The 14,931-nt window shown below is 42.4% G+C and overlaps 1 protein-coding gene across 1 annotated transcript in view; it reads right to left on the reverse strand.

The window, feature by feature from the left end:
* The window catches only part of LOC134565184 (dickkopf-related protein 2-like), a 47,952-nt gene extending 33,818 nt beyond the window's left edge, over positions 1-14,134 (reverse strand). Inside the window, 1 exon segment of the mRNA XM_063424647.1 lies at positions 13,727-14,134. Coding sequence (XP_063280717.1) covers positions 13,727-13,984 — 258 coding nt within the window. The 5' untranslated portion in view covers positions 13,985-14,134.
* Positions 14,135-14,931: the final 797 nt, after the last annotated feature.

Here is a 14,931-nt window from a genome sequence, read left to right on the forward strand (position 1 = left end):
GCTGGTTTAAGAAAAAAGTTACTCTGGATGAAGATTGTAACCCAGAGAGAAGTGCCAGCTTAACTGTGTCTGCTACATTAGATACGATCTGTAACTGATCTTTTATATAATTATTTCATCATTGGGGGAACAGCATGAATTATTCTGATTTAACTTTTCTGTAATAATAATTATAACAAATTATTCTGATGAGCAAACTTGGACTACCTTATATAGGTGATGATAGGGAAGAGAAGTCCTTGTCCCTGAGCATGCCTTGCACTGAGTCTCAGACAGACGACTTCCTCTGAATTTCTCTTGTGCATAGAAAAGACCAAAACCCCACTCCCTAAATGCATGCAGAACCCACTTCTCACTGAAAACATTCAGGGAGTTTGGTACATAAATACATTTCAGACTCATCCTATCGGTAAACAGGGCCAAAGCTTTGATATGGCTTTCTGTGCAGAAGTGTGTGACACTTCTTGGATAAGAAGGGCAATAAAGCAGCACATTTTGCAGAGCAAAGAGCTGAAGTGTAGCATTTCTGGGCAGCATGAACTTGCATCTATGGCCAAATTTCTTTGGTGCATCTGCTGGGAAACAGTGCTGGAGGGGAATGAGTTACATCACTTTTGTTTGGGTACTGAATTGTCACCACCATTATGGATTCTACCCTCACTGTATCTGAAAGCTGTTCCAAACAAATTAAGATATCCTCACATGGCTGTTAAAGAAAGTAATGTGTTTTCTCTCATTTTAGCTATCTGTCTTGGTTTGGAAAGACAGGTATCTGTCAGGGAAAAAACTGAAGTTTCCCTTAGAATGAAAAATGTAAAACTCCCTCCCTACAAATTATTACAAGTTTGCAATTAGGAACTTTCAGGCAAAAGATATGGCAACAGGAGTAACAATTCTTTACTAGGAATATTAAAAAAATTCAAATGCAGTAATACAAAAAAAAAAAAAACCAAGTAAGCAAACAAACAAAAGTCCTAGAAAACCCTGACGGAGTCAGGAATACGACCTGACACCCTGTTGTCAGGGTGTTGGAAGCAGTCCAAATAAGTCCTCCCAGAGTGACAGATGTGGTTCTGTTGGAGTAGAGATGATGACAGATGTGGTTCTGTTGGAGTAGAGATGATCCTGTAGTGGCAGTGAGATGAGTCCAGTCTTCCTCTGAGAATCCAGTGGAAAAGAGGATGCTTGGTGTTCCTACAGCTCAGTTTTTATCTTGGTAGGAACTGCTGGCTCCCCCCCGCCCCACTGGGTAGTGCATCTCACAATGGGATGATGCAATGTGTCATGTCATTGGTGAGCCTTAATGGCCCATTAACAGAAGATATTCCCCCCTGGAGGAAGGACAGTGGTGGAAGAGATAAAAAACACTGCTCCACCTGGTTTTAACAGCTGGCCTATTATCAGAAAGCATCTGCCCCCCTCCCCCCTGGAGTTACAAGAGATAAAGGAAAAAAACCCCCACATCTCCCCAACTGGTTTCAACAGAAGAAATAGAATACACTTTTTTTTTGGTTACATAACCCAAGAAAACATCCTTGACCCTTCTGCCCCTTTAACAGTAAAACAGACTTCAATCCCACCCCACTTAAAAGTGACAAGGGCACCCCAGATCTGGAACTCACACTCCACTATCACACCTTTTTATACAATGTCTCCATTGACTTCTAGTCATCTAAAACCTTTAAAACAGAGTTAAGGCAGTGCTATCCTACTCACCTGTGTGTGCCTATCGGAAGAGGGGTTTGTGGGTAACTCTCCAAGATGAGAGCCTGACAGTGGATACCCTCTCCATTGTCAAATGGCATCTTGGCTAACCAGGACTGTCTGTGGCACAAGCTTGTTCAGAAAAATCAGAGATTTTCAGAGTGCTAATCCCTCTTACACAGACAATCTACAGCCCATTTGCTGTTCTGTTTTGGCTTTATTTTTTAACAGGGCCTTAAAACATATTTTTCCTTAAAATTACAATGTTCTTTTCTGCCCTCTTTGTTTATGGGGCTTTGTGCACACGTAAACAGTTTAAGAGTTCCCTTCACACCTGCAGTGCACATGTGTGCCTGAAATAAAGATTCCCTTCTCTGATCTTCACTGATAACTTGAGAGGATAGTGCTAAGAAAGGCATCATCCTTGTAACTGTAATGGACAAAACCAAACTCAAGTCCCAAATTCACAGCAGTGACAGTGAGGCCAGCATGTCTGAAGAACGAGAGATCCTCAAAGTTAGAGCAGAGAGGCTAAGAGGAGGGCAAGCAGACCTGCACCTCCTTTCCAGGTGGCAAATCCTGCTCAAAGACACAAGCACACCTCCTGTACTATCTCAAGGTTTTGCTGCATCTTTTACTGATCTTCCTGGGCTCTATGTTGCTTATTTGAAAAATCATGCCAAAAATGCTTCCCAGTTAGCATAATCTGAGCAATGCTGAAGCTGTGCTGCTACTCAAAACCCTCTTGCTCAGGAAATGCCCCCCATGGATGGGGGTGGACCAACACGCAATGGATTGCAGTGCCGTGACTTCTCAGCTGCCTCATGCTGTTATAGCTCTACATGTGCTGACATCACTGACCAGCCCCAGCAGAGGAAAACCCTAAGCCAGTCTAACCACAGAACAGTTTGGGACTGGAAGGACTTTCCCACCCTCTTGCAGCTTAAGCATTGGTACAAAGTCTGAGAGAAATTTTTCTCCGCAGAGAAAACCTTAATCTTCTGGTTAGACAACATCACACATTGCAATTTGATACTTAATAAACTGTCATGAAGCTATAATACAAGTATTCACTTGGTCACTCATCCTTTTAGCAACAAAAAACAATTGGGACTGAAGTTCAGTGGCAATTTGTTGCAGCTGCTGTGGCCAGGACCCCCTCAGAAAGTAATTTCCAGAGTATTCTTCTTGTTAAAAAGCCATTTTCCTGGCGAGGAGTGGGATGTCTGGAAGATAGCAATGAGGACAAATCCAAGCACAGAACTTTACAAGCATTCCTAAAGAGCATTTTTAAAACTCTGTATTTATTTAAACAATTACAAAAACATTGTATGCAGCTAAGCATACAATTTAGTACTACCACCAAACTGTAAGTAGACTTTTAAGCCCAGGCAGTTTTCCTCTTTACCTGTAAGATGACACAAGACAGCATCAACATTTGGCTCTACATGGAGAAAGTGTGGAGAGTGGATGTCAACCTCCTGTTTTCATGGTCCTTCCTTGGTTCCCAAAATTTCCATTCCTCAATTCTGACCTACACCCACTCTCTCACCCTACCACAGGAATTGGTTATGAATAATATACAAATGGAAGTTTAGTTTTGTTGGGAGTAACAGCAATTGGTTTGAAGGAACAACTTTCAGTCTTGCTGGGCAACCCCATACTGTTCAGCTCACACGGAGTGGTTGGTTATGTGGGATTGCATTTTATGGAAATGGTTTGCTCTGGCTCACCCTTGGAAAATGTATGGTTTATCCCAAGTCTGTACCCTCCCTGCAGTATCCTGTATCTGTAACCTCATTGGCTGGAGAATGTTACCGCGCCCCTTTGAACCTCTGTGATAAGAATGCTAATGCAGAAGGCTCTGCCCCTCTTGCCCCTCTACCCCTGGAGGCCTCCTGATGCTCCCTTTCCCTCTCCTCCCTTCCCCCCCTTTCCCTTCCCCTCTCCCTCAGTGAATAAACCCTCACCTCATCAGCATCCCACCAGCATCTGAGTCTCCTTGCCTGCCAGCGCGGGAACACCACGACCCCAAAAGACCCCGGGGGTCTCCGGGGGGCACTCCCCGGGGACCCCCCATAAATTTAAACAACAACAGGTTATGTGAGCCAGATGATGTCATTATTGCTACCTGAGTGGATGATAAACTGAAATTTAAGAATGGCAGGTCTGGCAAAATGTGACCATTAATATGTCCTGTCTTCTATCCCTCCTCAAGAATGACAGGGAGATGATGTTTGAAAAAGAAAGAAAGGAAGCACACACCCAGTACTCCTATCAAAGGGAGAGTAAAATCTCAGCTCAGTCCCTGTGTGGGCAACCTAAAACCCCAGAAGATAGAGACAAGCACAAACTTTTATTTTTTGAGGTAGAAAACAGCATCCGCTGTCCACAACAAACTGGGTAGGAGGTCTCTGCACTCTCATTTTCAAGCCAAAAGAAAAGAAACAAAGATATATGGCAAGTACACTGCAGCATGTACTAATCCTGACAGGTCAGACCACAGCAGAATGTCCAGTTTAGTATCTTTTCATACTATCAAGAAGAGGTGCAGCATTTTCTGTAGTAACATATAGCAAAAAACCCCCAAAACAAACCAAATTCAGGAAGCTACCTTGCTCCATGCAAAATGAAAAGATCTTCCCCCATCAGATGCACTACTTTCCCTGATGCTGTTCCAGTTAAGAATGAGATTCCAAGAAAAAGTTTCCTGCTGCAACATCAGTGTATTGTGTTCACAGTTCCTTTAAGAGATCTCCACTGTAGTTATTTCAGATTGCAGAGATGAGATCATGCTGACAGCAAGTCACTGCTTTACTCAAGGCAAGCTGCCAAAACACATAGAACTGAACCCTGTCCTCTCATTCACTGGACTGATAAATATGCTTTTAAAAGCATGCACAGCCTGGTTCACACTTACATGATGCACAGAGAATGAGGCAGAGGGCTTGCAGAGTGAAGCAACAGCTCATTCCCAAGCATCTGCAGAGTAGTCTGCCTTTGCTTACTACTAAAAATGCTAAACCAGTGCCATTTGCACTACACATGTGCAACATGCATGTCTCAAAGATTCATTACTATGCATATGAAAATTCAATCATATCAAAGCTTAGGTTTAAGAAAGTCCCAAGGGGCTCAACCGTGTGCTTATGAGCTTTGAGGGGGGAAAACCCAAAAAGTTTTAAGCTTTTTTTTTTTTTTTTTGGTAGCACTGCTCTGCTCTTTCCATTAGTAAGAACAAAATAGCTGTTTATATCCATTTATTTTCATAACTCAAGTTCTGTTTGTGTGAACACAAATATATAAATCTTAGATGGATTTAAGACCAATCCCAAAAGAACTGTAACCAAGATGAACAAAACTCATTATTTTATTTGAAGATTGCTGTGATTTAGTATTATGCTGTCCTTTAGTATGAACATATGTATCCTTTTAAGCCATCTCGCTCTCTCTCTAACACTACTTTCTGTAGCCCATTCCAGAGCAAAGGATTCTGTTGCAGTGTGCTTTTGCTTTAGGTTCTTGGTTAGCCTTCTGTTTTATGTGTGAGTTAGCAATCATAAGGGGTTTGCTTGAAATTATGGTTATGTTTTAGGATTTGCTGTATGTCTTCCCTAAGCATATGCTCCCCCATTCCCTAAAATGGTGCCTGTCTTTATTTGTATCAGCTTGTATTATATTTTGACTCATACCCTAATTGCTATTCATTTGGTTATATGTCAATCCCTTTCACTTATTAGCTAGCCACTCCTCAGAGACTCTCCTACTGGCCCCCAGGTGCCTATCTTCTCCCTAACCTCCCCCTTTCCCAAATGTCAATCCCCTGTGTTCCTATCCCTCTCCCCAGAACCTTCCCTATCAGTCTTTAGTTACTTTGTTATAAATGCCAATCCAATAGTCCAATTAAAATATAATTTAGTTTATTAAAAGATCAAATTACAGAATTTTGGTAAAAACTGTGAAAAATGTGAAACCCTCAGCAGAGTTATGTTGACGATTGACCCGGGGAATCGTCAAGGGTGAACTGGGACTCAGATTCCGGCACACTGCCATCCCCCCAAAGTTCACAAATTTGCCTTGTTGGGGGCTCAGGTTTTATACACTTTCTTTTACCCCTGGCACAAGATTTCCCCACGGTCTCTTTGTTCCCGGGACCGTTTATTCGAATTCATGGCCATCTCCAGTTGGCTGAAAAGATTTCCCTCTGGTACTGCGAGGTGTCAATTTCGGGCTTCCTGTGAGTGAATGGAAACTGAAGTTTATGAATGGAAGGGCGTTCTTCTCCAGGGATCCGGGTGATGATGGGGCTCTGATGGCTCTGCCGCCCACTGGAGGAGAACTGATTTCTTATCTTAATGTGTCCTTCTTTCAGATGCCAATCTCCTCATCTCCAGTTCCTGGCACCTTATTGTATCCCCCTAAATAGTAGTTACTGGGTGGTGCTGCCTGGGAATTCTAATTCCATGTCTGGCTGGAATTTAAGTTACAATTTATTTTATATTTTACCAAACCATGATTTTATTATGTTACTATCCCCAAAAAACACGAATTAACCTGCTACATTTATTACAACTCGATGTCCTATTTGTCCCTGTGTATCATTCCCCTCCCGTTTCCCCCTGATAAGTTTGTAAGATGTAAACCCTGCCTTGGACCCCTCCCTAGCTGTGCCCTCATGGGTTGTCTGTTCTGCACCACCCCCTCATAAAACCCACTGTTTGACCCCTGCTCAGGGTCTTGAGCATCTAGTACACCTTCAATAAACCACCTCAGCTTCACCCCAAGACCTATCTTGCCTCTGTGTCATCTCTGCGGTCTGAGAAGCAACAGCTGAGAGGATCAGAGTTCCGGGGGGAAGTGTCGCTCCTTGAGGTGCTGCGTGCTCGGGGACCTCCTCCCAGAACCACGGACCGCAATAGGATTCTGCAATTAGCTTGGAAGTACCATAAATCATCTATTTCCACACTTCATTACAATTTGAAAATTATTTGATGTTCATTACAATTTCTGTTAGAATAAATTTGACCTTCAACCAAAGAGGGAAAAAGTTACACTGAAGAATAGTGATGGTTTGGGGACACACACTGCCAATGCACATCCTATACTTGGTGAAAAAAAAAAAGAGATAAAGTTCATGGTCTCTAATGAAAATAAAAACTTTTGCAGACAAAATTAATTTTAAAAGAGTAGCAAAGCAAACCTTCTGATCTTGGCTTTTGTATTGGCCTTTCACATCCATGGATACGAAGCTCATAGTGGCTTCCTATAAGTTTCAACCTAAAAGTACCAGAAACACTGCCTAGAACACAGCAGTAAAAGACAAAGTTTTCAAAAGAATTATCTTCAGTTCACTAAACAAAAAAAAAATATAAAATTCTTAATACACTTGGAATTTTACTGGTGCAGGAAAAACAGAATGGTGGCTTCTAGCTTTCTCCACCATGTCTGTGGTGTCACACAAACTTCAGCTCCTTAAATCCATCATAAACATTTCATGACTGCAGTGCCAAAACCAACACAAAGCTCTGCAGCACCAGAATAGGACATGGTGACAAGCCCCATGGCAATGATGGGACAAGCAAGGGCTGCTGGCTCCAGGTGTGTCCCACCACACCCTGATTCCTGCCAGCCACAACCAGTGCGTGCACGCAGGCGGTAGAATGAACTTGGTAGGGACCTTGGCAAGCACAGGTAGGAGGGGAAGCTCTCTGCTTTGAAGGTGTTCTCCAAATTAACATTTTTGCATATATATAAAACTTGTTTGGACATACTTAAAAAATAAGCAGATTCTCAGATTCTCATTCCCGAGATTTGGTGGTAAAGTGTCTTTTGCCCTCTGAAACACCTTGTGCCAGAAGAAGAGTCAAGAGTCGCCAGTTCAGGTTTTCCAAGGTTGTTTATTCTTTCTTATCTCATAGTTCTTTCTGTGCTCTGCCAAGGTTCCTACTGTGGCAGAGAACTCGTGGCGACTCCCCCCTGGTTGGGCAGTCTCAATCCTTTTATACCATTCCTCCGGCCCAACCATGGTCCATAACGTATTCTCTATTTACAACTAATTGCCAATACCTATCACCTATGCTAACCATGTCATCTCTACTCTAAACCAATCTCTTGTGACCCAGCACTGCAGAAGATGGAGGGCAAGAACAAGATGGAAGAAGAACAGGTCCATGCCCTGGTTCCCTCATCTTGGCTCTTCAGCCTCCATTCTAAGAAACCCCAAATTCTACTTTTTCACCCTGTGATAAACTAACTACTACTCATTTCACACTCTTGAGACTTATAATTCCTCCTGGACTCTGTGCCAAGGTTTCCAAACCCCCTGTACATACTCCAAACCTCCTTCTCGGGTCCCAGACCCCTCTGCTGAGGTCCCAGACCCTCCAGGGTGATCAGAGAGATGCCCTGGACTCTGACAGAAGATATACAAAACCTGGAGAGGAAAGCCATGCTGGAAAACCAAACAGAAGCAGAAGCTTCATGGGGCTCCTCCTCTGCAGAGCTAAATTCCTCCTGAATGACATTTCCAGGGTGAGGCATTTGAAAGTACAAGTGTAAAAGGACCAAAGGCTCTATTGACAAGCCAGGAGAGATGAGGTGCTTGCAAGATACATCCAGTGTTGAGATAATTAAGATCAAAATTAAACTTGTGCTATATCTGCATCTGCAAAGCAGCAGTTAAACATAATGAGTTAATCAGACTCACTTTTCCAAGGGGAAAATATGATCATGCTTCATCATCTCCTGTGTTGTCATTAAGCTCTGACAGACTTTCCATACAGAAACTGACTCTTCCTAAGTACTTGCACACCCAGCAGCACATCAGAGTTCTAGAAATTTTCTAAGCATTGTTGCAAAGCTAATAGAAAATATTTGTAGTAAAGCTACTTCAAAGGAGCTTTTGCTCTATATTATGACATCAGTTAATAATAACAATTTGAAGGGGACACTAAGCATGACCCAGGAAGGAGATAATACTCTGCACTCCATTTTTATTGCAATTAAGAGAGAAGCCAGTAGGTTATTTAGCAAGACTGCTGCCAGTAAACCAGTATGTTACCCAGATTTCTAACACCAAACAGCAAGAGCAAAGAATTAATTCTCTGGTGGCCTCTGCAGATTTAGCAATTCTGTATTTTTTTAAATTAAAAAAAAAAAGGCAGCTATTGCTGGATGCAATTTCTAGTTATTTTAATTAATTTATTTTTAATCCCATGAAGAAATAATTTTTACTGTCTTGGTTGCTAGCTGTTTAAGATATTGTGATTAAATTTTTGGTGTCTTTTGTACATTTTATTGTAACATTGTCAGGGCACTGCATTCAATTACTACATCTCATGCTGTTTTACTTGCTACAAAGCATCATCCAAACATTTTCTAGCAAGTCCTTGTGGGTAACTATGTCCTGTCCAAGAAACACAAGTATGTCCATGCGTTAATAGGAATGAGATCAGTAGCAAATTAGAATCAATTTGAATAAATGCCTCTTTGGTTTGGCTTCTGTGGTCTCAAACCTCTTAGCTCAAGCTGCAATAGAATTAAAAAAAAATAAACACATCTTTAACATTAAACCGAGTGCATTTGGAATACTAAGGCTTATCTGAAAGCTCTCTGCTGTGCCTCTGCAGTGCTAAAACTTGTCCCAGCTTTTCACTCCTCTCTCCCTTTTCCAGATCTCATTTTCTCTTAGTCAGTCACACAGATGTGCCAGTTCCCTCTGCTGGATGTCCCAGTTCTTCCCTTCCTTGCTACTGCTCCCATCATGTTCATGGGGAAGGGACAGTCTCGATGGGAAGCACAAACCCAAACAGCTATGCAGCAGCAAAGGGACAAAGGGAATGAGCTACACATCTTGCTGGGGAATGAACTGAAACAACAGCTTGTGGCCAGGAGGTGGGAAGGGGAGAAAATAATAGCACCCATAGACTAAAGAGGGAAAACAGCTGGAAATAAAGCTTGGTAGGTCACAGCCTACCAGATCATTAAAAGTGGATGAGTGTGAAGGCGTGCAAACCCCAGCATTGACAGAGGGGACACGTCTCAAAGGAGAGAGGGGACTAAAACCCAGAGGCAAGAAGTCTAAAAGGTGGTGAAGTGAATTAAACTACAAAGTCATCAATCAGGAATCTGTGGAATGGCTATGCTTTTCAAGCACTGTACAATATTTTGTATTTTTCCTTTCAGGTTGCATCTCTACGGTTGAGCTAGAGCACTCCCACATACATGGGAGACCTTGCCCACAGTGGAAGCTATAGCTAACACAGAGAAAAATTAATCTATCTTCACTGTCAGTTATGACCCTGTTCACTGTATCATTTTACCTGGAGAGGGTATATATCCAGAACACTTTCACAGACATGTCACGGTACTGAGGTGTTGGATGTCCCTAGAAGCATTTCTCTAAATCAAGTTTGGAAAGGAAATAAATAGCTGACAGTATATAATCCTGATCCCCCCCAATGTAACCTAGATTAGCATGCACTGCACAGTACTATTTTTCAGCATATTTTTCCCTTGTGCAAATGCTGTAGATACTTTCTGATTCTCTGTGAAATTTGGGAAACATTAACAGTTCACAGAAAAGGAAAAGCTGCAGTGACAGTAAAGAACAGTGAAGAGAATGAAATCTCACCAATTTAGCACATCAGTGCTTCTCATTCTCTGCTGATCCAAGGCAGCAAAGAGAATAAGAACAGAAAATAAATAATATTCCTCAGAAAGACATAAAAATGTTAAGTCTTACTGAAATCCACATTTGCCCTGCCGGTCTCTCTTCAAGCTGGATCAGCCTGCTTTGCTCATGTGAGTATTTTCATTAATTTAAACTGGAACTTTGCCTGACAAAAGTGCTGGATCTTCCCGTTCTGGGCAGAAGCACTGTAACTATTAGCTGAAAAACATCAACACTCCAGATAAGCCATGAACTATTGTATCAGTTGATTTATTGCTGATTAAACACTCCCAAGTTGCTCCTAGTCTTGAGAATTAACATAATTGAAAAGCAAATAGGTTGTAGGCTGATGGTCCTTTCATCAGTTTTGGTGATTTCCACCACTTGTATGTGCAGAGCTGAAAACACAGCTCAGAGCCCTCACAACAGCAAAATTCTATTAATTTTTCTTTAACTTGCCTATCCTTGGTCCTTACTAAAACTATTTCCTAGTTGTAAACAAGACACTCAACTCACCATCTAATGTTGCCAAGATATAAAAGACTCTTTATCACTGCGGGGCCCGACCAGAGTGAGACTCGGGACACAGTTCTGGGTTCAGCAGAGCAGGGCAGGAAGACAACTTTATTTACAAAACCCCACTCTCATACCTTTCCTATGAGGCCTGTGGATTGGAGGATGGAATTCCACCTCTCAATCCACATTTGTCAAGCCAACTGTCAATCACCTTTCTCCTCCCACCTAGAAATATGTAAACAATGAAAGACAGTTAGCAAAACATGGCCAGTGTTTACATTAACGAGCGCGAGAAACTGCACTTTTCTCCTTCAACATGAACGCTCGGCAAACCAGGAAAAAACCTCATGGCAACAACTCTTACTTTTGAGACATTACAAATTCCACTAATTCAACAGAATGTTCTAGAAAGAAAAGCATAGGCCTGCTCTTTTGCAAGTGGCATGGTAAACTTCAGTGCAAAGTCCCATAATCTAAACAAATTAAGCACTAACCTAATAAGAGAGTACTTTAAAAAAGATTATGAATATGTCATGTCTTAATTGGTAGATATGCATGACACCGCTGTTAAAAAACTCAGCGGTTTACCAGCCCAAAGTATCACCAAAGAGAAAACATTTTCACAGAAGATACTCCTTTTTCTCTTTTCTTCCCTTGTTTTCTTTTCTTTTTTCTTTACTTTTTTCTTTTCTTTTTTTTCTTTCCTCTCTTTTCTTCTCCCCTCTTTTCTTTTCCTCTCTTTCATTTTCTCTTCCTTGTCTTTTCCCTTCTTTTCTTCTTTTTATAGCAATTCTAAGTTAACTGTGTTGCTTCACACAGATGGCCAAAAGTAGCATCTAGAATTATTGGGAGCAAATCTGTGTCATTTTCACATACATCTGTGTGAGGCCATGCAGGATCTGGGGACAGAATCTCAGGGACAGAGGGTAAATTCAGTGTCGACAGCCCTTGATCAGAGGTCAGGCTTCACTCCCTGGGAGTCACAGCTACCAAGTCTCCGGGGGTCTTTGCTTATGCTACAAACATGAAATCTTAACATGCATGATGTATCCTCTACTACTACGGATACTTACAATGCTGTGCCTTGCTTGAAGTGTGCCTTGTGAGTTCATGCCAGTAAACTAGAAGCATCCAGAAATCCCAGTCCAGGCTGGCAAGTTAGGGGCAAATCTTGCAAATACAACTGGTGGGCAGCACAAATTACTTTTCAGGGACTGGGTGAATTATAATCAATTATTCTCAACATTGCACTGAGTATACAGTGAAGCGCTGAGGATGTACACAGGGAAAGGTGGCAAGACTTCCCCAAAAGGCAAAGGCTGGGCAGCACAGACTCACAAAACTCACAAGACTGATAACGCTCAGTGGGAAGATTGGACCTGTATTTTGACATTTTGCAAATATGTTGGAAACAAAAGAAAATCCAAGGAGAAGGGAAAAGAAGGTACATTGGGCACCTCTGTCTCCTCAAGGTGATTCAACATAGTAACTTAATAGTCATTAGTAAAATGTGAACTAGAGAAGAGCACAGCACTTTATTAATATGAAACTTCATCACAGCACCACTTGCTAAACTTTGCTTAGAGGTAAGGAGAGGCAACCAAATTCTGGGTAAATTATAAAGCGGTTGAGTGGCTAGGGAAAGAAAGCTTGGAGGAGTTTAAAAACAAATTTCTCACACACAAAAAATCAAAACTACCACTACTGTTACTATGCCAGCACACAAAACCAAATTATAACATTCAATGATTAAGAAGCTGATGTGAAACACTTTAGCAAATTCAGGGGATTACTTGAATTTTCAGCTTCTCTGCTGCTATAAGGAAAATTTAAGCAAATACAGACCCTTCAGGCATTGAGTATTTTGCCTTTTTAGTGGTGAATGTTGGCAGCTCTCTTGCTGCTACACTGTTGCTTATGAAAAGCAGCTGTATTTAGAGATACTAATAATACCCAATAAAATCTATATTTTCTGAAGAAGTCTACCTCTTTCAACATCATAACATGCAACATTCATACCATCCAAGTTAAGACTTGAAAGGGAAGGACAGGACTGATGGCTTAAAATGCTGCTTTAGACTTTAGCACAAAGATAGTCGAATGAAGATTATTTTCTATCAGACTTCCAAGTTTACAGGCAGGGTAGAGAGGAAAAAAGACTGCACAAGCAAGTCAGGGTTGTTTTTTTGTTTTCCCTTAACCTTTTTTTTTTTTTTTTCTATAACCTTTTCTATCTTCTTTACATACTCTCATAACCAAACAAAACTTCCACAACCACTGGAGCATGTTCTGGACAAGGAACCTAGAATTTGTTTTCTGTCTTATTAAACAAGTGACTGTACCTTAAACTATAGCACAGGGATAGCATGCTTTTTTATTCTCACCAAGGATCAAGGTACCAGAGATCAACTTGCAAGGTGTGATTTCTAAAACCAAGTTTGTTACACTGCTGTGAATTTTTACTTCATGTTCAAATTTTCCTCACCTATTCAAATTAAACTCATTTACTGTCTTGAGAGTTAACAAGAAATTTCATTTACTTCTTGCAGCCTTTTGAAGGAGTCAAACAAAGAAATGCTGAAGATGATAGCTTTTTAGATTGCTCTTTCTTCCATCAGTTATTAACCCTACAAAGAAAGTGAATGGTTTAAACCTCCCACTTGCACAGTTCTTAACACCTATTATGAGATCATATTGTCTCAGGCAAGCCCAATGAAGTAAATTAATTAATTTAGCACATTAAAGCTCTGAAAACAATGTGAGGGGGAGGACTAGCAATTATTTACATACAGCACACAGATGGACAGAGACTCGAGCAATGAAGCGATGTCCTACCTCTCCTTGCCGGTGAGAGTGCTTGGGAGGTTTTCCCATCTCCTCTAGCATTTTGCCCTTCTTACTGCTAGCAAGCATCAGTCCCTGGTGGATGCCTGCAGATCTGTTGGTTGCCTGAGTTGGAGCCTCCCCCATCAGGGTGGACTTGATGGAGTTCACCTTGGAGCTGGAGCTGTCTAGCTGGGAGCTCTCCACGATCAGGACCGTGGCTAGTAAGAGGAGACAGCAAGAGCACTTATTCCACATCAGCACGATCATCTCCCCGCCCCCAAAAGGATTATCTTTTTTCTCCTTTTTATTTTTTTTCTTTTTTTTTCTTTTTTTTTTTTTGGCAATGAAAACAGAAGGGCGGGGAAGTTTTAAAAATATCTCCCGAAGGTGTTAAGGAAGCAATGGATTTCAAAGCCACTCAATGAACTGCTGTTCTGAGACACGGGAGAAAAATATTTTTGAAAAAGAATCCCCTAGGGGAAAAAAAAAAAAAAAAAAAGTGTCAAGTCTAAAGGGTCTAAAGGCAGTGAGCAACTATCCGGTCTGTGATATCTTTTTCCTCTAGATCCCCGAGAAGTCCAGGCAGTTCTCTAGAAACTGAGTGAGACCAATAAGCTGCGAGGAAACTGCACCCGGGCAGCTCCCCGCCAGCGCAGGCACCGGCACGTTTGCTAGAGTTTGAGACGAAGAGCGAGCGAGTTACTTCCCCCCACTCCTCCTTCTCTTGCTGCTCAAGCCAGCAGAGAGGAAACTCAAACCAGATCCAATCCAAGCAGCACCGGCAAAATCTGGGCTTAGTTTACTTTCACTCTCTCTCCCCCCTCTTTACTTTTTATTCCCCTCCTCCTTTTTCTGTCTTTCGCCTTAGCCTCTGCAGTCAGCAGGAGTGAAAGCGCCCGGTCTCCTCCTACTCTTCCTCCTCCTCTCCTCCTCCTGCAGCCCGGCCGGTGTGGGGCGAGGCGTTCTGGGCATCTGGCGGCGGGAGCGCCGAGACCCGCGAGGTAGGCAGAGCCCCCATCGGGCTTCCTGCGCTGCTACCCCTCGCACTCGGTGATCTCCAAGTCACTCGCTGGCCCCTCCCGCAACCCGCACTCCCCATCCCCGGGGGGGGGGGGGACACGCGACGCAGAGACTTCCGTCCCCTCCGTCCCCCCTTCCCCCCAGCCTGGTGGGTTCCCCCTCTGTCCGGCGGGGTGAGCTCGGGCCGGGTGTCC

The sequence above is a fragment of the Prinia subflava genome, assembly GCF_021018805.1.
Source record: "Prinia subflava isolate CZ2003 ecotype Zambia chromosome W unlocalized genomic scaffold, Cam_Psub_1.2 scaffold_37_NEW, whole genome shotgun sequence".
NCBI classification, from domain to species: domain Eukaryota; kingdom Metazoa; phylum Chordata; class Aves; order Passeriformes; family Cisticolidae; genus Prinia; species Prinia subflava.